We start from the raw sequence: 23,063 nt of genomic DNA on the forward strand, positions 1-23,063 counted from the left end.
ATACATACACTTGTATGTATTATATATTGTTATGTATGTATATATATACATGTGTATATAAAATAAGTACATACATACATATGTATGGAGTAAAAGTATGAACTACATCTGGTAGTGATACACTCCAGTGTATGGCTCAGAGCTGCTGTGGAAATACAGAACTTAACCTGTATCTTTAAGTTTTTATATATATTTTTTCAAAAGTGATCTGAAGCAGACATTGCAAAACATACATACACTCATGAACTCAGTGGGTTCATGTCTGTACTTTTTTCTAAGTTTAGAGTATTTCATAATTTATAAAAATTGTAAAAATCTTTTAAGAGCCAATTACATCTCATTTTATTGAAAATATATTTAGCTCAAAGATGGCTAAAACTCTGTTTGTAAAAAATGAAAAAATGTATGAAATATCTTCTATTAAGGCAATATCTCTTTGCTTTCTTGGCAGGCACAAGTTCAAGCAGTGGCCTATACCTTGGTACCTAAATAAAAGATACAACAGGAAACGATTCTTCGCAATGCCCTATGTGGAACGTTTTATGAGGTGAGCACAACCCAAATACCCTTTAGTAACACAACTTACCTTTATATCAGATAACACAAGTTAAGCTTTTACATAAGTAATAAGCTTTTACATAAGTAATACATGTGTATTGTGGAAAAAAATAGAAAAATTGGGTAGAAAAGATGAAATTAAAATCTTACATAATCTCATCATCCAAAAATAACTTAACATTCTAGTGTATATCCTTTCAAAAAGTTTTATTGCCTTCTATTCATCAGTCTGTATGTAAGTACGTTACTAAGTCTTTCTGTAATGTGAAAAGGAAGGTCTAAATACTTTGGTTACATAAGATATGAGCTCATGTTACTGCAAGGTTGATGAAATGAAAAGGGGCTAGGGTGAGGAGACGAGCCTGCTGCATTATGTCTGCAGTCATGTTACCCTGCAGAATGGTGGTTTCCAAATATTTACTACAACAATTTTTTTTCTGCATGAGGTTTATTATAGGGTTTCTATTATAGAGGAGTGAAGTGGTCCCACGAGCCCCCAGCTAATAATTATAAAAATGAAAGATTTTAGAAAATGGCTATTTTAGAACACTGGATCCACATCCAAAAGCAGACAGAAACCAAATTGAAGTTGGAAGGGGAGAGAATTACAAGTTTGTGGTTTCAGGGCAAGCATGCTACTCAACTTCCATGGCTGTCTGTGGCTGCTGAGAGAAGCTGGGTGGGGAAAACTTCAAAGTTACTGGCTAAAGGTGCTAGAGGTCAGAATTCAAGCAGGAAAGCAGCTGGAAATTTAAGAAGGAAATTCTAGCAGCACAAAAACCATAGCTTGTAACAACTGCCTTAGATAATACAATCTACTTTCATCAAGAGTTCTTTAAAAACTGATGTTCTCAGGGGCGCCTGGGTGGCGCAGTCGGTTAAGCGTCCGACTTCAGCCAGGTCACGATCTCGCGGTCTGTGAGTTCGAGCCCCGCGTCAGGCTCTGGGCTGATGGCTCGGAGCTTGGAGCCTGTTTCTGATTCTGTGTCTCCCTCTCTCTCTGCCCCTCCCCCGTTCATGCTCTGTCTCTCTCTGTCCCAAAAATAAATAAAAAATGTTGAAAAAAAAAAACAAAAAAACAAAAAAAAAAAACTGATGTTCTCTCCCAAGAGCTTGTTTCTATACCAAACAAATAAAAACACTTAAAAAAATAATTTAAACAGGAATAAAAAATATATCTTTAAACTGGCTTTAAGGTGTCTTGGTACATTTTAGAAACACAATTAAAAATTTTTATCTTCCCCATTAAACCAGCTGCCTCTCCTCATTTTCAGTTTTATCTTTGTGATGTGATTTATAATAAAAGGTACATATGTTTGGTCTTCCTCCTTGTTCCTGACACAGGACTCCTAAAACCCTTGGAATTTTCTAGGTGTGGGTGGGGTGGTATCTTTTGTTATGTTAATGACATGGTTTTTGGGGAGCACCTAAGAATGGGGGCTAATTGCTAGAGGAACCAACTTGGAATAGATGGTTGAAACTTTCAGTCCCACAGCCTGACTTCTGGAGAGGGGAACAGGGCTGGAGGTGAATCAGTAGCCAGTGGACAATGATTTGCTTTAATCGACCGTGCCTGTGTAATGAGGCCTCTGTAAAAAGGATAGGGTTCAGGCAGCTTTTCTGTTGGTGAGCATATGGAGACTGGAGGAGAGTGGGGTGCCTAGAAGAGGGCATGGAAGCCTCATGCCCTCTCCCCACTCCTTATCCTGTGTACCTCATGTCTGGCTACTCCTGAGTTTATATCCTTTTATAATAAATCCATAATAGTGAATAAAGGGGTTTCCTGAGTTCTGTGAGTGACTCTAGCAAATTAATCGAACCCACGGAGGAGGTCTTGGTAGCCTCTGATTTAAAGTACAGGTAACAGCCTGGACTTGTGACTGCTGTCTGAAGTCCAAAGAGGGAGTTGTGGGAATGTCTGATCTGTGGCAAGTCGTTGGTTAAGAAGCATGTGTGACAACCTCTGACACGATCTCCACGTAGTGTCAGAATGGAGTTGAACTTTTGCTCATTCTGCTGGTGTCTGAGAATTGCTTGATGGGAGGGTAGAGGTGGGGGGACCACCACCAGTGGAATGAGGTCCAGTACCCCTTAAATAGTATATCCATTCTACATGGGCATTTTTCATCATCAGTGCCCTAGAAGCAGTCAGTCCTTGATTTCATTCTTCCTGCAGAAGGTCTCCAGGATCTGTCCTTTGTGCTCCCACTCTCTGCCCTGGTGCCCTCCCTCTTCATCAAGATGAATTATTGAACCTTTTCCTCACTCCAGTCCATTCAAATACTGCTTCCTGGCTAATTCTCCTCAAACCTTTTTATCACATAACCTGTTCAGAAACCTATAGTTGCTTCTTGTCTACAGATAAATCCAAACTCCTTCCCACCCAGGGTTCCCACAATTTAAGTCTTACCTGCTTACCCTCATCAAAGTCAGACCTTTCTCCTTGTTTCCTAAACAGTCTTGCTCATTTTCCCCTCTTTTATGTACAGCTGTGAAATCCTTCTACCATTCACATTTAAAAAAATTTTTTAATCTTTATTTTTGAGAGAGAGAGAGAATGCATGAGTGGGAGAGGAACAGAGAGAGAGAGGGAGATCTAGAATCTGAAGCAGGCTCCAGGCTCCAAGCTGTCAGCACAGAGCCCAATGTGGGGCTCGAACTCATGAACAGTGAGATCATGACCTGAGCCAAAGTCAGGTGCTTAACTGACTGAGCCTCCCAAGTGCCCCGTCCACCATTCACATTTTAAGGCCCAGTTCAGATACTAAGCAGTTGAAGAAATTTAACTGCATTTTTTTTTCCTCTACAACTTCTCCAGACCTACCGTGCCATTGGTCCTTTTGTCCCTTAGTCATATAAGGTGAAGCTATAAACAACTATGAGAATTTATGAATCCAGTGTTGCTTTTACAGGCCTAATACATGTCCTAATTGTTCTATTTTTGAACCTATCTTTTTTAGCCTTACCTTCAGGGCATGCATCATAATCTTCTGAATATTCTTAAGAATAGCAAACCTTGGGGCGCCAAGGTGGTTCAGTCAGTTAAATGTCTAACTTTGGCTCAGGTCATGGTCTCATGGTTCATGAGTTTGAGCCCTGCTTCCAGCTCGCTGCTGTCAGTATAGAGCCCACTTCAGATCCTGTCTCCTTCTCTCTCTGCCCTCCTGCGCTCATGCATGCTGTCTCTCAAAAATTAACATCAAAAAAAATCAGAATAGCAAACCTTTATTCTGTATTTTTATGGGCTTATTTTTTTTAATGGCCAAAATTTAGTTGGAGCAAAGACTGAGGACTATCATGAGTAATCTGATTTCAGCTTTGCTTGATCTTTATACTTAATTTACAAAATAGCTTATATTTTTAAAGTACACACCTATGTTGGTCTTCACCCAAATAGAATTCTTGGCTCAAATTTCTGTGACCATACTAAGTAAGTTACTCACTATGATCTCTTATGTTGTTTTAAAATATACTCATGCCTAGTGATCAATAAAATATCCTGCAAAATCTTGTCTTAAGTACAGTAGTGGCTTGGCATCTATTAATTTATCATTTGCAACTTTGTCTTAAGTGACCCTAGAGGTCAAAATAATTTAGCTGAGGCACAAATGCTTCCTGCTCTGGAATGCACACTCACATAGGGACCAGTCTAGCACCTAACCATCATCTCTTAGCATAATTTTATTCTCTTTGTTGTAGGGAAAATGATATGGTAGACTGAGGTATTTGGAATGAAGGAATTCAAAAAAGTCTCAGGATGTATCACAGGATACAAAAAATATTGTATTCAATAAAACTGGTGTTTTTAAAAGAGGAGAAAAGGTAGCCCAGTCTGCTATAGGTTCTTAAGATCTGTTCATTTCTTTCTATGTAGGAAATAGGAAGAATTGGTGTAGGGTTACAAATGCTTTTGATTCTAAGTTTATCTTTGACTTATGTAGGTTTACAGTGATTAGTCAAGTTTAATAACATACATGGGAACACCTGACTAGCCCAGTCAGTAGAGCATGCAACTCTTGGATCTTGGGGTTGTGAGTCCCTTGTTGGGTAAAGACATTACTTAAAAATAAAGTCTTTTAAAAAAAAATTAATAATAATAATACACATGACACACCTAATACGGAGACTAGCATTACTGAGGCTTTTAAGTAATTGATTTGGATATCCTTTGAGAATATTGAGTAACAGGGAAATATTTTTGTATAAATTGGTGTTATGCTTTTATTCTAGATTGAGAATTGAGAAACAAGCCCGCATTGAAGCAAGGAAGAAAAGTTTAGAGAAAAAGAAAGAAAAATTTCTTCAGGAAAAGTTTCCACGTCATTCTGAAGCCCAGAAGTCAAGTGTTGTCTAAGATGTCTGAATTCTGAAGTTACTATTTTGTTTTCCTTGGATAACAATCTATATACAAAAGTAAATATGTATTAAGTAATTTATAAAGAAATTGTGTTTTTAGTTAAATGACTATCTCAACTGTTTTAACGGTTAAATTGTGTTTTTAGTTAAATGACTATCTCAACTGGTTTAAGGGTTAATATTTGGCATGCTAACTCTGGAAGTTAAAAATTCTGACATCTAAGCAAACTTTAACATCACCTGTACCTTAGAGTGGGAAAGTGATGTCAACTGCAATAGCAAAGGCAGTAAGGTCATTTTTGGAATTCAGGTAACATTTCTACTATTATATTAATAGCATTTGAAGGGGGTGTGGACATTACTTTTAATAAACAATGAGTACTTTCACTCAATAATATAAATACGTTTAGTAAAACTTAAAGTAGTTAAGTCACAACACAACAATAATTCAAAAAAGCATTTCTGGAATGGCTAATAACTTTTATTTAATTTTGCAAGCCTAAGGTAAAAAGCATAGGCAGTAAATTTTACTAGTCAATAAAAACCAATTCTACCAATCACTGGTAATTAATATACTAAACAGAGTTGAAAAGCATTTTACTGAAAGCAAAATATTTAGAGAAAATAGACATTTATACAAAATTATAAAATGCTTGTAATAAGAATAAGTGCATTTCAAGGAAAGCACAAACTTATCTTAATTTATAGAGCCAGTTAAAGCCTTAAAAAATTTAAGTGGAAATTGAAATATGCAAAAATGTATAAACATTCTACAAAAGATGGTCACTCTTTTCCTGAGTACACTAAAGCTGTGGAACTTAAGGTGACACGGGAAGGCAGAGGTCTGGTAACTCTCCTCAAGGGCATTTCCTTTCTACACACTGCTTCCCTCCTTCTTCATATTCTTGTTTGGAAATCCACATCTGTTGAAAGGTGCCCTGTAAAATGGAAAGAAAAATTACATATTGTGCCTTTTTGTTAGAAAACACTTTTTAAATTATCTTTTTCATAACTGATTTTGGGGCGCCTGGATGGCTCGGTTAAGTATCCAGCTTCGCCTCAGGTCATGATCTCACTGTTCGTGAGTTCAAGCCCCACGTCAGGCTCTCTATTGATAGCTCAGAAACTGGAGCCTGCTCTGGATTTTGTGACTCCCTTTCTGCCCCTCCCCTGCTCACACTCTGTCTCTCAAAAAATAAACAAACAACTGATCTTTGCAGAACGCTTAAGCCCCTCCCCCAAATAGTACTCCCTTATTCCCTTATTTCTGCCCTCCTCTAGAACACCCAGAAACATGATTTAGAAAGAATAATAAGTCTTTCTATACCTATTAAACTGTCATGAGGATTTAGAAAATGGCTATGAAAGGAAGATGGATGGTTTAGCTATGATGGCTTGGTGCCAACCTGAGGCAACAATAGAAACTATCGGAAGGTTTCCTCCCAGTACAGAATTGATGTTCTAACACTTAACGGCAGCATTTAGAACTCAGAAGTGCTTGGGGTGCCTGGGTGGTTCAGTCAATTAAGTGTCTGACTCTTGATTTCAACTCAGGTCATGAGCTCATGGTTCATGGGTTCGAGCCCTGTATTAGGCTCTGCGCTGGCAGCAAGGAGCCTGCTTGGGATTCTGTCTCTGCCCCCTCCCTGGCTCATACTCTCTCAAAAATAAACATAAAACTTAAAAAAAAAAAACAAAAAACCCTCAAAAGTGCTCATCAGGAGTAGGATAAAGTTTTATAAGAACACACAATAAATATAGTGCATAAGCACTATAGAAGATGGAAAGGAGGAAAATAACCAAGAAGGAAGAAACCTAGGCTACATTAAAAATAAAACATATAAGCAGGAGAAATCCATTCTCTAAGATTAACTCTATTCAAGTGGACTTGCAGTGGTATCCAGCTTTGATCTAAGATCTATTAAAAGATTGGAAATAGAATACATAGACACTTATGTCTATAATACATTTATGTATAATAATACACTCATGTATTATTATAAACTTTTACTAGCTTAAAAAGGTTTAGGAGTGGGGCTCCTGGGTGGCTCAGTTGTCTAAGTGTCCGACTTTGGCTTGGGTCATGATCTCAGGGTCTGTGGGTTCAAGCCCCACGTTGGGCTCTGTGCTGACAGCTCAGAGCCTGGAGCCTGCTTCGGATTCTGTATCTCCCTCTCTGCCCCTCTACTGCTCGTGCTCGGTCTCTCTCAAAAATAAATGTTAAAAAAAATTTTTTTTTTTAATTGTTTAATAGAAATACTTCATGAAGGCACCTGGGTGGCTCAGTAGTTAAGCATTTGACTTTGGCTCAGGTCATGATCTCACAGTTCATGAGATCGAACCCCGCATCAGGTAGACACCAACCAGCCCTGCTTCCGCTAAAACACAAAAACAGGCCCTGCTTCAGGCAAGCCCCATTTCTCTCTCTACCCCTCCTGGGATTCTCTCTCTCTCTCTCTCTCTCTGCCCCTTCGCTCACTTGTGCCCTCTCTCTCTTGCTCTCAAAAGAGAAAAAAAGAAAAAAAAAGAAGTACTTCCTGACATTTACTTTGGCTGCTCTGAGGTGAAGGGGAAATTCCCCAAGTCTAGGGTGCAGATAAATACAAGGACTCTTCCTCCTGATTCAAGGTAGGCACCCATCTGAGCAACGTGACTTCAACCATTTGCCCCAAGAACCAACTCCTGACTTCCTCAACCTCACCAAGAGGCCAGGGAACAACCAGAACCTGAGAAGGAATGATTTAAGTCCTGACCAGTTCCAATGGGAGTATGAAAGGGCACAAATATGTTAGTAGAATCCCCACCTTTGAGAAGGGAAACTGAAATGAGGCTGACAAATAGCAACTGATAAGGCACTAAAGCATTTTGTTAAATTAGAACATGTAATTCATTTGATAGTTATACAAAGATAAATGATGCACTGAAATTATTTTTAGTCTTTTTACTAAACTTAGTTTATATTCACTGGTACACTTAAATCATTCAATAAGACTATTTTTCAAAGTAGTTTACTAACCAAAGATGCTAGAATGGAGCCACCAATCCATGAACTAAACCTCCGTTCTACTGTTGTATTATTTGCAATCAATTTCAACCGCATACTCTAAAATAGAGAGGGAAGAATAAGTATTAGGACAATCAAGTAAAACAGGTGACTCAATTCAAAAAATTCAACTTTGAGGACTTCTTAACAATTGGTTCAAACACCAGTTACACGTGATTATTTTGCAAAAGCTAGGCTAATAGTAGGCATAGTTTGAATTACTATATAGAAAGTACTTTATGGTTTTTAATGTATAATATTTAATAATTACATCAACCTTAGAAAACTGCATACTAAAGAGTATGGCATTCACAACGATACCCTAGAATAACAGCAAACACATACTTAACACTTACCTATAAATCAGGTATCGTGCTAAGTGCTTCATGTGGTATTCCATTTCTTCCAATACCAAATACCATTACTGTCCCAACCTGCCACCCTTTCTATAGTCCTCACCTTTCTAACTACTTTTTTAGTATCTTATCCTAATTCCTCCTATCTTAGGTCACTCCCACCACTCCTCCACTTCCACATCAAAATGCAGACATTAGATCTCAGGTTTTTTATTCATAACTGGTTTCCTCCCAAATGAGTGTTTATGTTTTGAACTCACACTCTCTTGATAAACATGGTTTTGTGGCTCAGTACTATTGCTTCCTGTCTCCCTGCATCAAGAGATTTTCCCCCTACCTAGGACTTTGTTTCCAGGGATAGTTCTTAAATTGTTGATACTCTATTATTTTATATGAACACATAGTTTGTGTTCATTCAACAGTGAAATAAATGTATATGTTTCAGGAGTAAAATAAGTGATATGGGAGGAGAGGGTGCTGGGAGCAGGAGGGATGAATATGGATTTTTGTAGATGAGGAACTGCTTGGTATCTGTTGCAATGGAATTTTTTCCTGTTATTTCATCTATTTTTAATTGTCTCCTAAATGAGATGGATAATATCTAACTGCTCTTGACCAAGACCTTGGACAGCCCAGGTCTGTATTTGTTATTCTGGGGCTTATTATCAAACCTAATGATTAGTATTATAATTAAGTTCTATTCCAGATCAGACTATATCTCCAAGAATGTAGTAAATACAATTCAAGTGTCAATCTTGTGCCTATATCAGTATTTACATAACAACTTAACAATTACAAAAATGTGCCATATGTAAAATGTTCCTTTGTATGAGAAACAAAAAGACTGCCAAATATACAAATTCTACAGATACTATTAGGACCCATGTAACCCCTAAGTTTCCTTTAATGTAATAACTAATACAAAGTATCATACAAAAAACTACTTGATAAAAGTTTTAAAATCTAAAGATTATGACTAGGGGAGTGTGGGTGGCTCAGTGGGTTGAGCATCTGATTCTTGATTTCGGCCCAGGTCATCTCATGATTTGTGAGATCGAGCCCTGTGTCAGGCTATGTGCTGACAGTGTGGAACCTACTTGGGATTCTCTCTCTCTCCCTTTCTCTCTGGCCCTGCCTGCTTGTGCATTCTCTCTCTTTCTCTCTCAAAATAAACATTTTTTTTTTTAAATAAAGATTATGACTACTACTCTGTTATCAATGGGTACCAGACTTTCTCCCCAAACCACATTCTTCTAATCCTTTTAAAAGTTGTCACAATGCACCCAGTGATCTTTTTAAAACATAGGAGCTCTGCAGTCCCCTGCCAAATTTTATCCTGTAAGTTCCCTATTAATAAGCAACATGACCTGATACCCAACTGTGTGGGTGGAACAGTGTCCTCCAAAGAGATATGTTGAAGTTCTAATCCCTGGTACCTGTGAATGTGACATAATTCAGAAATAGGTTCTTTGCAGATGTAATTAGGATACAAGTTAAGATAAGGTCATATTGGTGGGGTACCTGGATGGCTCAGTTGGTTGAGTGTCTTGACTCTTGATTTTGGCTCAGGTCATGATCTCATGATTCACAGGATCAAGCCCTGCATTGGGCTCTCCTCTGGCAGCAAGGAGCCTGCTTGGGATTCTCTCTCCCCGCCCCCCCTCTCTGCCCCTCTCCCACTTGCACTCTTTCTCTTGAAATAAATAAACATTAATTAAAACAAAAAAAAGATAAGGTCATACTGGAGCAGAGTGGGTTCTTAATCCCATATGACTGTGGAGTTTTGGGGTTTTTTTAATGTTTATTTTTGAGAGAGAGAGAAAGGGAGCTAGTGGGGGAGGGACAGAGAGAGGGAGACACAGAATCTGAAGCAGGCTCCAGGCTCTGAGCTGTCAGCACAGAGCCCAACACGGGGCTCAAACACACGAACCATGAGATCATGACCTGAGCCACAGTCAAGATGCCTAACCAACCGAGCCACTCAGGCACCTCCCTGGAGTTTTTATAATAAAGAGGACAGATCTGTGAGAGAATGCCCTCTGACAATGGAGACAGACTGAAGTGTTGGAGCTGCAATCCAAGAAACAACAAAGGATTGCTGGCAAACCATCAGATGCTAAGAAGAGGGAAAAGAAGAATTCTCAGCTCTACATTTCAGAGAGAGCATGGCCCTGTGGACATGTGGATTTCAGACTTCTAGCTTCCAGAATGGAGAAAGGATAAATTATCTGTTGTTTGAAGCCACCTACTTTAGTTTGTGGTATTTCGTTACAGCAGCCCTAGGAAATCAATACATCATCCATCTTTCCAGCCATATCACTCTTCCCACTTCTGCAGACTACAAGCCAGCTACTTTGAAGTACTGGAATATGCCATCCTCCCTTCATATTCTGCACATGGTATAACTTCCACCTAGATGTTCTTTCATAAATTACCAACCAGTTGAACTCCTATTCGTTCAAACAGCTTCTTCATGAGGGAGTTAACTGCTTGCTCCACAGTGTTCCCTAGAGTGTCTCATTCATGACATACTGAACCACTTAGCACATTATCTTTATTTTTACATGGCTATTCATCCTAGCAGACTGAGCCTTTAGTGGGCAGGGACTGTATTTACAGCCCTAGTGCCTAGCACACTATAGGTACTTAAGTATAAAGTCAACAAATAAAAGATTCAAATAGTACAAGAGTAACCAAAAGATGTCACCTATGAAAATTTGGTTAACAAGGGATATTAACTTTATTTAAGTAACACTGTATCAAGCACACACACAATATCAATCGACTACTGAAAAACAAACCTTATCTATAAGACTACACCAGCAATGAGGATACCTGTGACTGAAGAATACCACTAAAGAACAAACAACTTACTGGGGGAGTTTTCTGAGAGAGCTCTCTATTCAACCTGTCAGTAAAGCTCTGTATTAGCGTGTTTCCTCCAGCCACTATAACACTGCCATAGAGACCCTAAGATAAAAAACAGAAACAAATTAGTTCCAAATGTTTCCAAGTTTTAATCACTACAACTAAAACTGTCCTCCTCTACAATTTACCCTTTCTTTTTTAATATTTTTACTTCTATACAGACCTAGTAGCTGAATCCAATGGCTCTCAGTCCTGGCTGCACATTCAACTCATTTATGGGATTTATAAAACATCAAATGCCTGGGGGCAATTAAATAAAAATCTGGGGACGGAGCCCAGATCAAGGTTTTGTTAGTTTGTTTAAAACTCAAGATGATTCTAATGTGCATTAAAGTTTAAGAACCACTAACTTAAAGCAATTATTCTAAAACCCAAGCATAATTTTTTGGCAGATAGCTGCCAATATTTAGAGGTATATTTTATATTGGCTTCATCTTAGAAAGCTCATGTAGAAGTTACAGTATTTAAAATTAGACAATGAGATTGCTTAATGATTATTATGGATAATGCATAATCTGATAACATCCCTGGCCAAAATGACTGTGACCTTTCTCTTTTGCAGGGTATTAGACATCAGAACCACATGGGGAACTTTTTCAAAATCCACATGCTGATACCTCCCTAAAAAAAAATAAATCAATCTACTTATGAGTATATTTATCTGTAATTTACATGTATGGATCAGAAAGCTAATGTCAGCCTTTTTTTTTTTTATTAAGTTCTTACTGAATTCCTGTTAATCAATATATATGTCAGCCTGTATGCTTTTTTAGTGGCTAAGTTCATATTTTAAAAATGTATTCCAGATGTCTAAGTCATCTAACTTTTGAAAGAAAAATGGAAAACAAGCATCTCCTCTGCAATTAACATTAGTTAACTAGAGGAGAAATCACACTAAAAACAGAAAGTTATCTATTACATGCTTATAGTAAGTATAATTCAATTCAGTTGCCTTCCCCAAAATGGCCTTGAGTTTGTGCTAAAGAAATTCCATACTTAATCCCTATCATCTTAAAAGCAGCAAGTGCCTGCTAGGTGGCTAGTTGAAACAAACATTTTGCATAGTCATCCAAAAGTCTTTTTTGAAACAACATGGTTTTTATACACCCCTAGCTATCAGTACTATGCTCTAAGCAAATGAATCAACTCCAACAATACCAAGGCAACATATGTTGGCTACAAATTGAATCTAGGGTTTAAATAACATATAATGAATCTAATAATTAATATGTGTATAATATGGAGTTAGTATTTAAAACCTGGCAAAACACAAAAATTATGAAGGGTACGAAGATCATCTAAACTAAACTCCATGTAGAAGTTACATAATTTAAACCCATACCTTCCTGAACAATAAAAACAGCAAAACTGCTACATAGAAAAAAATCAATAATATATATTTTGGCTTGTCACATTTTAGGAACTCTCTAGAACAGCACTGTCCAAAAGAACTTCCTGTGATGACAGAAATGTTCCCTATCTGCATGTCATACAGTAGCCATTGGTTACATTTATAATGTGGCTAGTGCAACTGAAGAACGGAATTTTAAATTTTTACTTCTTTTAATTTAAATTGCCACATGTGGCTGGTAGCTAGTACACTGGACACCGTAGCTCTAAAGTTTTACATTTTTCCTTTTCTAATACTTCATACTTTTACACATTCTAAAATGGACTTCAAAGTGAATGGCCAAAGTTGCCAACTTAAATAATGATTCAGGGGCATTTCATTACCCTAAAAGATACCTTTATACCGTAAACAGGAGGCTGACACTTACTGGTCTGATGTCAATATCACACATTCCAACGCTTGTAGTGACAACGTGACTGACTCCCAGCATTGTATTTCCTGATAATCCCTACAACAAAATGAAAATGAGTAGTCACACAGAAGAACTTCAAACACAGCACACCCAAAAATCTCTACAGTTGGTCTTATGTAGGTTTTATATAATTACACAAGATGTGCATACACACAGGAAAGGCCAAGCTGATTATGAAATAGTGCTCACACCTTTACGTTGGAAGGGTCAAACAACCCTTCAGGAATCTTTAACCGCTCTGCTCCAAAGTCACAGTTGTACCCATTGGGAAATTCATAATGAACAGTTGGCATCTGTGCAGCTACTCTGAAAACATATTAAACAACGTTAAACAAAAGACCAAAAAAATTCTTCAAAATTATAAACTAAGAAATTATCAACTTGTAAGAAAGCAGAGTGAGAATCTTTCTTTTATGTTAATCAATATTTCTTAACTTTTTACTTTTAGACCAGTTAAGCATACTCCACAATTTTTAACAAAACGAATCAATTTCTTTCCTCATTTATAAGTATTTGGTGTTTAGAAGATTAGTATGAAGGTTTCAATGAGCTGTTTTAAGTCTTGTAGACAAGAAGACATACTGTTCATCATAGGTTGAATCTGATACTTGAAGTACTGAAGCTTGAAAATCCTGGATAACACACTGTGGATATAAAAAAAAAAAAAAATTTTTAAGAAACGGTTAGAAACAGGCAATCTATACTTTTGTAACATTGTAGAGCTGTTTTTTTTGTTTTGTTTTTTTTTAATGTTTTTATTTTTGAGACAGAGAGAGACAGAGCATGAGCAGGGAAGGGGCAGAGAGAGAGGGAGACACAGAATCCGAAGCAGGCTCCAGGCCAAGCTGTCAGCATAGAGCCCGACGTGGGGCTCGAACTCACAGACCACGAGATCATGACCTGAGCCGAAGTCGGTTGCTCAACCAACTGAGCCACCCAGGCGCTCCTATACTTTTGTAACATTGTATTTAAAATACTTTTCTTAATGAAACCGGATCACATTCCTGGATGGCTATGTCATTTCAAGGCTATAAATCTACCTAGCAAGGACTCTTGAGTATCAAGAAACCCAATTTTAAGCATTTGAACTAGAAGCTAAATTATATCATGTTTAAATTACAACAATTATGGAACACTGATGAGATAAAAACAATCTGAAACCCCCATACCTACCACAGTCCTGCATTACAAAACTGGTTTCAGAACATTGTTTTTTCCTTAAAAATAAGCCTAGACTTAAAGGCAAGATTTCATTTTCTGAATGTATATACATGTGCACATACATGGCATCATATGTAACTTTTAATGACTGCACATAGTTTAAAACAATTAAAAATTCCGTGAAATACATGTGACCTCTGGGCTGCTAAAGAAAAATCCTGTCTAATAGCTAGGCCAAACTGTTAATCAACTTCACAATTTTTCCTTCTACTGAACACCCACAAAAAATCTTTATCTTAGGTGCAAAAAAATGTGAGATAGGATATATCCCTCACATAGTAAATTATGACTTTCAAATCCTTTTACTATTAGAAATGAATGTATATCTGTAGTGTGAGAGGTTTTACTCACCTGTCCTCCTGTCAGTAAGGTATATGTTCAGAGAGGAATTTTTTAGTAAAAGAAACTCTTACTGGCTCCTTGCTATGAATAAGGACACTTTTTTTATATGGCTGACTGATGTTAAAGCAAACATAACTGAGCCATACTACCAGGTCTCTATAGACTAAAACCATTTTCTTAGACAAAAAAAAGGTACAGAATAACATAATGCTTGTTTTTACTCCAAAACCAAAGTTCCTTCCAGGTCTCATCAGAGTAATCCAAATGAATATATACTAGTTTGTTGAGATAATTAGTTTGACAAACACAAAAATACTCCTTTCTTCTCAAAATAATAATTTTGTTTGCAAAATATCATTAAAAATATGAAGTGCTCACATTCTATTCAAAAACTTACAGCCTAGGTGGTGCCTGGGTGGCTCAGTCAGTTAAGCATCTGACTCTTGATTTCGGCTCAGGTCATGATCTCACAGTTCATGCCCTCAAGCCCCTCATTGGGCTCTGCGCTTGACGGTGCAGAGCCTGCTTGGGATTCTCTCTCCCTCTTTCTCTGCCCTCCCTTCCTCACACGCTCGCTCTCTCTCTCTCTCAAAATAGATTTAAAAAAAAAAACAAAAAAAACCCCACAACTTAGAGCCTGTAATACTCCTGTAAAGAAAATAAGGGTACTTACATTACACATGTAGTTGTGCCAAGACCTTGTAACCTGTGGCAACTTCTCTTTTCTTTTCCAGTTTGCTGGAGATCCTTCACGAACAGCTTCCTGAGTACCAAGAGCATGTGCTAGGTTAAGAGAGTTCACGACATGGGGCTGGGGAGCTGGAGATAAATTCCAAAATGAAAATTCAAGCATCACCTACTTTTGATGCAATCATATATGGAGGAATCAGTTCTATATTCATTTCTTGGAAGAGTTCTCTGCATTGCATAGTAATAAAGTCTCCAGCAAGAGGGGATTTCACGATGCCTATGAAAACAGATTAAACGAGGCTAAGACAGCATTAAAACTAAACTCCCTGGGACAAATTTCTTCTGTGTATTTATATATGAATAATCTTTTCAAGTAGAATCAACTGAACTATCTCTCTAAGCATGAATGAAGCCTTGCATCAGTTTTAAACACGCGTTATATACTAAAGGTTTTTTAAAACTCCTAAAAAAAGAGATACTATTTGGAAACTGATATGAGTTGATAGTCCAATTCACTGCTCTATTTCATTGTCTACGTTGTCATGACAGCTAACATCATCTCCTGTTTTAACTCGTGTACCCTAGTTAAATACATTACCTTGCTGAAGGACATAGCCATCATGGACTGGAATTGCAGTGGTATGAGTGGCTCCACTGTCCAAAATAAGACCCGTGGAACGACCATTAGCAAATCTAGTATAAAGCATTAAGGAAAAGAAAGTATCAAGGTTCCAAAATAATGTTTATTATAAAGGGAAAATTTCATTAAGGCATTTTTAAATGTGTATTATGGCTTAAAATGTGTTAATCTAGGGATAAATATTGGTGTGAAGAAACTCTGGCTTAAAGACAAATAACAATAGGCAGGACTTCCGAAATGATGGTGAGAGGAAGTTAAAGAGACCTTTTATCCCAGAGAGACATCTGTTAAACTGGCCAAAATTAGCACAATCATTCAAACTCTCTGGAGCCAGAGTAAAGGACTTAAAACAAATTAAGAAGCAATGAACAAATCAACAGAAAGTGGGTAAAAACAGTGGGGGGCTATGGCATTTGCGCTAGGAACTAAAACCATTCTCCACATAGGATTAAAGAAAAACCATCTCAGCAGTTTGGCAGCTGAGTGGCAGTTCCCACAAGTCAATGGGAAAGCTATTCCAGGTGGATTCAACAGTCAGCAAATACTGGCAGATCCCATCTTCCACAGCTCTGAGCTGCAGAAGGCCCATACCACGTGAACATCATAAGCCAGTATCAGGAGGAGGGCCATGCACTTGGTCACCAAATATTTACTGCGCATTATGTGCCTAGTGACAAGTCTGGTGCTTAATAAGGGAGGGTAGTCCGTCTGGCACTGGCATTCCTGTGCACAGAAGGCACAAAAAGGTGACCCCAAACTGACTCTGCCCTGAAGGATATCCTGTTTAGTACAGATCAGGAAAGCTGTGAAAATAACAGCTCAGGGTGCCCCAGGGGTATACAGGAGAGGCCACCTAACCAATCCTGGGGAAATCCAAGTAAGCTAGGGAGAAGACAGGGAACACAGGAATATGTGGGAAGGCCAGGAAGCAAGGGTATGCTGAGGTCAGGGAAGTCTAAGTAGTTCGGCAGAGCCTGAAAGAATGTGGACGATGATTTTGGCTTAAAGCAGCTTGACAATTAACAAAGATCATTAGCATGGCAGTGGGAAGAACAGGGAAGAGAGGAGGAAGGGTTGCAGTAATCCCGGAAAGAGCTTGCACATAATGCAGTGGCAATGGAGAGAAATAAATGGATCTGAGAGGTAGTGGGGAGAAGAAAAATCGGTCTTGATGAAGGACTAAATTTGAAGGGTTAAAGAGAAAGATTTCTGGTCTGGGCAACTACAAAGAAGAAGAAGGAATAAATTCGAGGGGAGAGATTAATTCCATTTTAGACATACTGAGTTTCAAGTGCTTAAACAAAGAACAGAAAAAGTTCTACTAGGGCAGCTGATTGTGGGCCTACAGCGAACAAGAAAGGTCTGGGACACAGAACAGATACGGATTTGGAATTTGTTAGTGTGTAACTGGGATCTGAAACCAAGAAAATGGGTAACTGAAACCAGAAAGAGCATGTCAAGAGAGATGAAGGGCTAATGGCAGAAAAGCAAGCAATGGGTAAGGATGATCAGAATCCATGAAATCGATGGCCAGAAAGACAGGTTGGTGAGTTATCTTTGCTATTACTGGTACTTTATTGACCTCTGGCCAACTATATACAAAACATTAATTTTATGCTCTGTAAGTACAATGTCAGATACAGTGATAACACACTAAAAAGTGGCATGAAGGTATGTGGACCTTCCTATAAATAACAATCATAAAATCTAGACAAATTATCTTAAATGATCATTTCAAGATTCTGGAAAGTGTTCAAAAGCAGTCAAAATTTACCCAAAATTTATTCTCATAAAAATGCAAATGGAAGGGGTAAGAAGTTTATAGCTAAAAATGCTCCCCAGCTCCATGGCTATGGCTTGGGAAAGCAGTGGTGGAAAACTGCAATTTTACCACCTTGAGTGAGCAGTAAAGGACTTCAGGGCTGAAAGAAAAGCTGGACACGTAAGGTAGAAATCCTAGATGCCAGAGAACCACAAATGGGTGAAAACCAAAATCAGAGTATAAAAGGTACCCAAATCTCTGACTGACTGCTATACTATTCAGGAGCAGGACTTCAGGGGGACCAACAAAAACATGGAGAACAGAGAGTAATCCACTCTTTTTTTTGTTTTGTTTTTTTAATTTTTTAAATGTTTATTCATTTTTGAGAAAGAAAGAGACAGAGCACGAATGGAGGAGGGGCAGAGAGAGAGAGAGAAACACAGAATCCGAAGCAGGCTCCAGGCTCCGCACTGTCAGCACAGAGCCCGACAAGGGGCTTGAACTCACGAACCATGAGATCATGACCTGAGCCAAAGGCGGACACTTCACCGACTGAGCCACCCAGGTGCCCAGAGAGTAATCTATTCTTGAAAATCAGAGCAGCACCTAAGAGTTCTGTGATTTTGCTACATTTTTAGATAAATGCATTCTCCAACAGTATGCAGCTTGGACAGCAGAAAACTTTCCTTACTAGCTTAACTTGTCAAGAGAACAGAGCCTGAAGTTGGCAGATATAAGAAACCAGCTATCAATGAAGTCAGATAAAACAATACTACTCTTCTCACTAATATTTTTGTTTTGGAAAATATAATTATCTTTTTCATAAAAATGTTATTTGTGTTAACCTTAAGGAGGGTTTTTTTTGTCATTATTAAGTGAATAAATAAATGTTAAACCAATTCTTAGTTTTCATTTCTCACAGTAATACTGACAGATATAACCAACATAAAGAAAATCTTTTTGGGGTCCTCAGTAATTTGTTAAAGTGTAAAGGAGTCCTGAGGGTCCTGAGGCCAATAATGTTTGAGAAGCCAAAAGAATTTTTAAAGTAATACTAAGATGTTATTTGCCTTTTTCACGGTCACTCTCTCATGAGTGTATAGGGGAGTTTTCCAGAGACCGTGTCATGTGTGATACGGTACAGAATGAATGCAAAAGACAGATATGAGAATCCAATGTTTCCTATTAAGACTGACCCTAAAGAGATTTGAAAAAAAAAAAAAGTAAAATAATTCCACTCTTCTCATAATTTTTTTGGTTTTGGAAAACAAAACATGCCCCACCACATTTACTTCTAAAGAAAAGCTGAATGTTACTCTTTCAAGGATACGCTGTCAAAACTGCAGTTTTGCAAAGGAAGAATGCAGGGATGTTGTAGTGTTCAAACATTAACTCTGTCAGTTTCTCTCTCTTTGCTCTAGTATTCCACTTGAGAAGAGGGAAAAAGAAATGTAAGTTATTTACTGTTTAAAAACTAAAATGTTGATTTATCTCAAGATTCAATACAGCACTATATTAAAAAAATATAAACATTAAAAACAGAATACCATAGAAAATAACCATAGGAAATACCATAGAAAATTGTGTATATTTATATTTATTTGTAAATAAATTTAATAAATATAATTTAAAATTTATTATTTAATAAAAAGTAAAATTGTTGCTAGGAATTTTACAGGTTACAGACTTTCCACAGTACCAAAATCAGGATTCTTATAAAGTATTATTAAATCTTAAGAGTCAATCCAGTCATTTTAAACCACCAAATTCTCCTATTTAAGAGTTGCTACTCATAAAGGAAACTACAGGTTAAAAACAGTAACAAAATATTGATAATTTATGATCATTATGCTAGCCTTCTGGGCTCTTTGTGGACTCTGTACCAAATGTATTTCACAAGAGACCTCGATCTAGTAATTTCTAGCCCTAGTTCCATATTTGACTCCTCTCCTGGAGAGGAAAATATAAAAGTGGATACACTCTGCCTTTGGGGCACAAGGGACAATTCATAAACCCAAATGGGAAGTGGCCCAAGGAATTCAAATGTTAAATAAATCCCTGGAAAAAATAAATAACCAAACCCCATTTAGGGTGCTTTGTTATTGTTCTTTGAATATTTTAATTATTAAAATAATAAAAACTTTATTTTTTTTTAAACGTTTATTTATTTTTGAGACAGAGAGACAGAGCATGAACGGGGAGGGTCAGAAAGAGAGAGGGAGACACAGAATCTGAAGCAGGCTCCAGGCTCTGAGTTGTCAGCACAGAGCCCGACGCGGGGCTCGAACTCATGGACCGCGAGATCATGACCTGAGCCGAAGTCGGCCACTCAACCGACTGAGCCACCCAGGCGCCCCATAAAAACTTTAATAGTATATAAAAATTAATCCCCCTTTCCCTAATTTTCAAAATTCAAAACATGAACTTCTATGCCTTTTTAAAGAAAAGGAAAACATTCTTCAAATCAGTTAAAAACAACAACAACAGCAACTAGAGAAATTCAGAAAAGAAAGTCTTTGTCTTACCGGTGCTTCTGACATGAGAACAGGATGCAGGCTGGCTTCTGACTTGACATGCATTTTGTAGGTATGATCCAAAATAGCCTGGAAACTATCCCAATCTTCAACTACAATATAAGATTAATACCTTCAAAACAACGCTTAGTTGAAGATGAATACAGAATCTTTTTAAGAGACTGTTTCTGTTTTAGAGTACTTTAATATACAGAACCTATTTATTTTACAGATTTATTTCATAAGATAGCACTTTATATAAACATCATCTTTGTCTTCTATAATATATGGAACCTCTTTTTTGTTCATCCAACCGCAACAGTATCACAACCCCTAAGACCTGTCCTAAATGTAATCAGTGCATCTAACAGACCTAAAATACCAAATAAATATTATTCAGTAAGTACTTACTAGAGGCACAGTATACAATTCGAATGGTAAGAGGAAATACAAAAGAATGGTAGGATCTAAACCTGAGATTTAGAAAGTTTACAGTCTACCTGAAAAAAGATTAAAAGATATAAATATAGATACAGATATAGATATATATCTATATATATATCTATATATAGGATATATATAGGGAGGGTGTCAATGAACTGCGTTAGTCATTCTAACTTTTCTCTTCCCTTCTTAGTGTAACTCTCAATGTCACAGCTGAGAACAATGAGAATCACTGGACTTCTATGCTTCCAAAACTTTTTCTTCTCTTGGCCTTCTGAATATTCTATATCCCTAACTGTTCTTTCTCATTCTCCTTCATGGGCACCCTTTCTTTGGTTAAACAGAGAACAGGCTTTCACATGGAAACCCATCCTCAACCTTTTTCTCATATTCCACACTCTTTCTGGCTAATAAATAATGCAACTCCATGTCTTAAAATCTTCTCACCTGCTGAATAGAACAGCACCTATATTCAAATACTTTGAACTCAAAAACAAACTCATTTACTTGCTGTACAGAAAAAGGCCTGTTTATAAGGCTGACCTTTCACTGCCATCTGAGAACTTGACTGATAACCAGTTCCCTACAGTGATATAAAACTTTCCCTAAATGATAACAGTAGTTCACTGCACCTAAATTGTCTGTACAATGTGGTTTGTGCTGAACACTTTCTTTCCCTCTGGGAGTCTTGAATTTTAGTAAATTCTAGACACGTGGTACCTACATGACCTCCCCCAGTAAAAATGGTCTCTAATGAGCTCCCCTGGTAGACAACATACACGTTGTCACAACTCATCGCTGGAGGAATTAAGTACATCCCATATGACTCCACTGTGAGAAGACTCTGCGAAGTTTGCCCTAGATTCCTCTGTACTTCACTCCATACCTTTTTTTCCTTTGTCAATTTTGCTTTGTATCCTCTCAGTGTAATAAACCTTAGCCATGAGTACAACTATATGCTGAGTCCTGTGAGTCCTTCTAGTGAATAAATGAACCTAACAGTGACTGCAGATATTACCAATACATTTGCCTTTGAAGACCGTAAAACTTGTTCCTTCCCATTCTATTCCTACTTCAGTGTGTGGTACCCTCTATTCAATTACCCCAGTCAAAAATGTAGGAAACTCAATTATTCTCCTTTCACCTCTTTGATATCTCTCAAAGTCATCTCAGGATCTCGGCCATCAGTGATAAAATTTAAACCCTCTCCATTTCTCATCTGAATTCTCACCTCCCTAACTGATCCTCCTATCTCCAGTATCTCTCCCCAATCTAGCCTATGTACTGCTCTTAGAATAATCTCTCCAGCTGGCAAACACCCAAGTGTTTAAATTCCTTTAGGGTTGGGATGCCTGGGTGGCTCAGTTGGTTGAGCAGCCAACTCTTGATTTTGGCTCAAGCCATGATCCCAGGATCATGGGATTGAGCCCCACATCAGGCTCCACACTGAGGATGGAGCCTGCTTATGAGTCAGTCTCTCTCTCTCTCTCTCTCTCTCTCCACCCCTCTCTCCCTGCATCACACTCTCTCTCTCAAATTAAAAAAAAAATTTTTTTTAATTTTTTAATTAAAAAAAAATTCCTTTGGGGTTATCTTTCAGTTGCCAGCTTAATACACCCCTGGCATGGTTTACAAGCCCTATGATGATTGCTCTCTGTCCACCACTCCTGCAACTGATGCTAATGCACCCCACTGTTAATAGCCATACTTAATTTTTGATCTTTCTAATAAACATGGAAGCCGCTTCCACAGCTCCACCTCTTCACACATGCTGGCTGCTCCCCTTTACCGAGCCTTGTTAGTCAGGCTAATCCTTATTTATTTGTCAAGATTCAGTGCAAAAGGTACCTCCTTTATGAAAACCACCACTGATCCCCAATGATGGGAGTTAAATACCTCTCCTCTCCAATCCCACTGCTTATCAAACACAACATTTATCCTACATATTTGGATATCTACATCGACCTCCCTATGAGTTTCTTGAGGAAGAGGAACATGTTTGATGCATCTTTGTATTCTCAGTGCCTGGAACATCAATTTATGGAATTAAAAACAAAATACCTGATATTCAACTTATAAGAAGCCATTGTCTTATGTCTAAAATGTACCATATATACTCTATAAATCAAATCCATACAAGCAAACATCATACCCATCCCATTTTTTAGTGGTGAAATGGCCTCCGTATTCTCCCTGGGAACTCGCAGGGCATTAGTATCTATGTAATAGGTGGGGCCGCCTTGTTTGCCTTTATCACCATCTATTTCCATCAGTGTGCTTCCATCATCTCTTTCTACCACCATACCAATAGCTGTGGGGAAATCCACCTGGAAGAGTCAAAAACATGATAATACAAGTTTTACCTGCTTTATCAAGTAGTCATTTTT

At 37.7% G+C, this 23,063-nt stretch overlaps 2 protein-coding genes across 4 annotated transcripts in view; one reads left to right on the forward strand and one right to left on the reverse strand.

Moving 5' to 3' along the window:
• MRPL47 (mitochondrial ribosomal protein L47) overlaps positions 1-7,421 on the forward strand; it is a 37,814-nt gene extending 30,393 nt beyond the window's left edge. The window contains exons 6-8 of one of the 2 annotated variants that reach the window (XR_008422508.1): positions 452-547; positions 4,789-4,971; positions 7,169-7,421. Coding sequence is in view for 1 of the 2 variants with exons in the window: in XM_019463238.2 (XP_019318783.1) it covers positions 452-547; positions 4,789-4,912 (220 nt within the window). In the remaining variant the exon portion in view is untranslated. Of the gene's footprint in view, positions 1-451; positions 548-4,788; positions 4,991-7,168 lie in introns of those variants that run through there. The other variant, XM_019463238.2, reaches the window with a different exon arrangement.
• ACTL6A (actin like 6A) overlaps positions 5,374-23,063 on the reverse strand; it is a 28,584-nt gene continuing 10,894 nt past the window's right edge. For both annotated transcript variants that reach the window (XM_019463236.2, XM_019463237.2), the window contains exons 3-14: positions 22,829-23,003; positions 20,245-20,345; positions 19,050-19,147; positions 15,916-16,010; positions 15,488-15,594; positions 15,301-15,390; positions 13,647-13,708; positions 13,256-13,370; positions 13,020-13,100; positions 11,188-11,283; positions 7,931-8,017; positions 5,374-5,852 (exon numbers count right to left, since the gene is read on the reverse strand). In XM_019463236.2, the coding sequence (XP_019318781.1) occupies positions 5,772-5,852; positions 7,931-8,017; positions 11,188-11,283; positions 13,020-13,100; positions 13,256-13,370; positions 13,647-13,708; positions 15,301-15,390; positions 15,488-15,594; positions 15,916-16,010; positions 19,050-19,147; positions 20,245-20,345; positions 22,829-23,003 (1,188 nt within the window). In that variant the 3' untranslated portion in view covers positions 5,374-5,771. The remainder of the gene's footprint in view (positions 5,853-7,930; positions 8,018-11,187; positions 11,284-13,019; positions 13,101-13,255; positions 13,371-13,646; positions 13,709-15,300; positions 15,391-15,487; positions 15,595-15,915; positions 16,011-19,049; positions 19,148-20,244; positions 20,346-22,828; positions 23,004-23,063) is intronic.

Source organism: Panthera pardus, unplaced genomic scaffold (assembly GCF_024362965.1).
Source record: "Panthera pardus isolate Hobbes unplaced genomic scaffold, ASM2436296v1 HiC_scaffold_16, whole genome shotgun sequence".
NCBI classification, from domain to species: domain Eukaryota; kingdom Metazoa; phylum Chordata; class Mammalia; order Carnivora; family Felidae; genus Panthera; species Panthera pardus.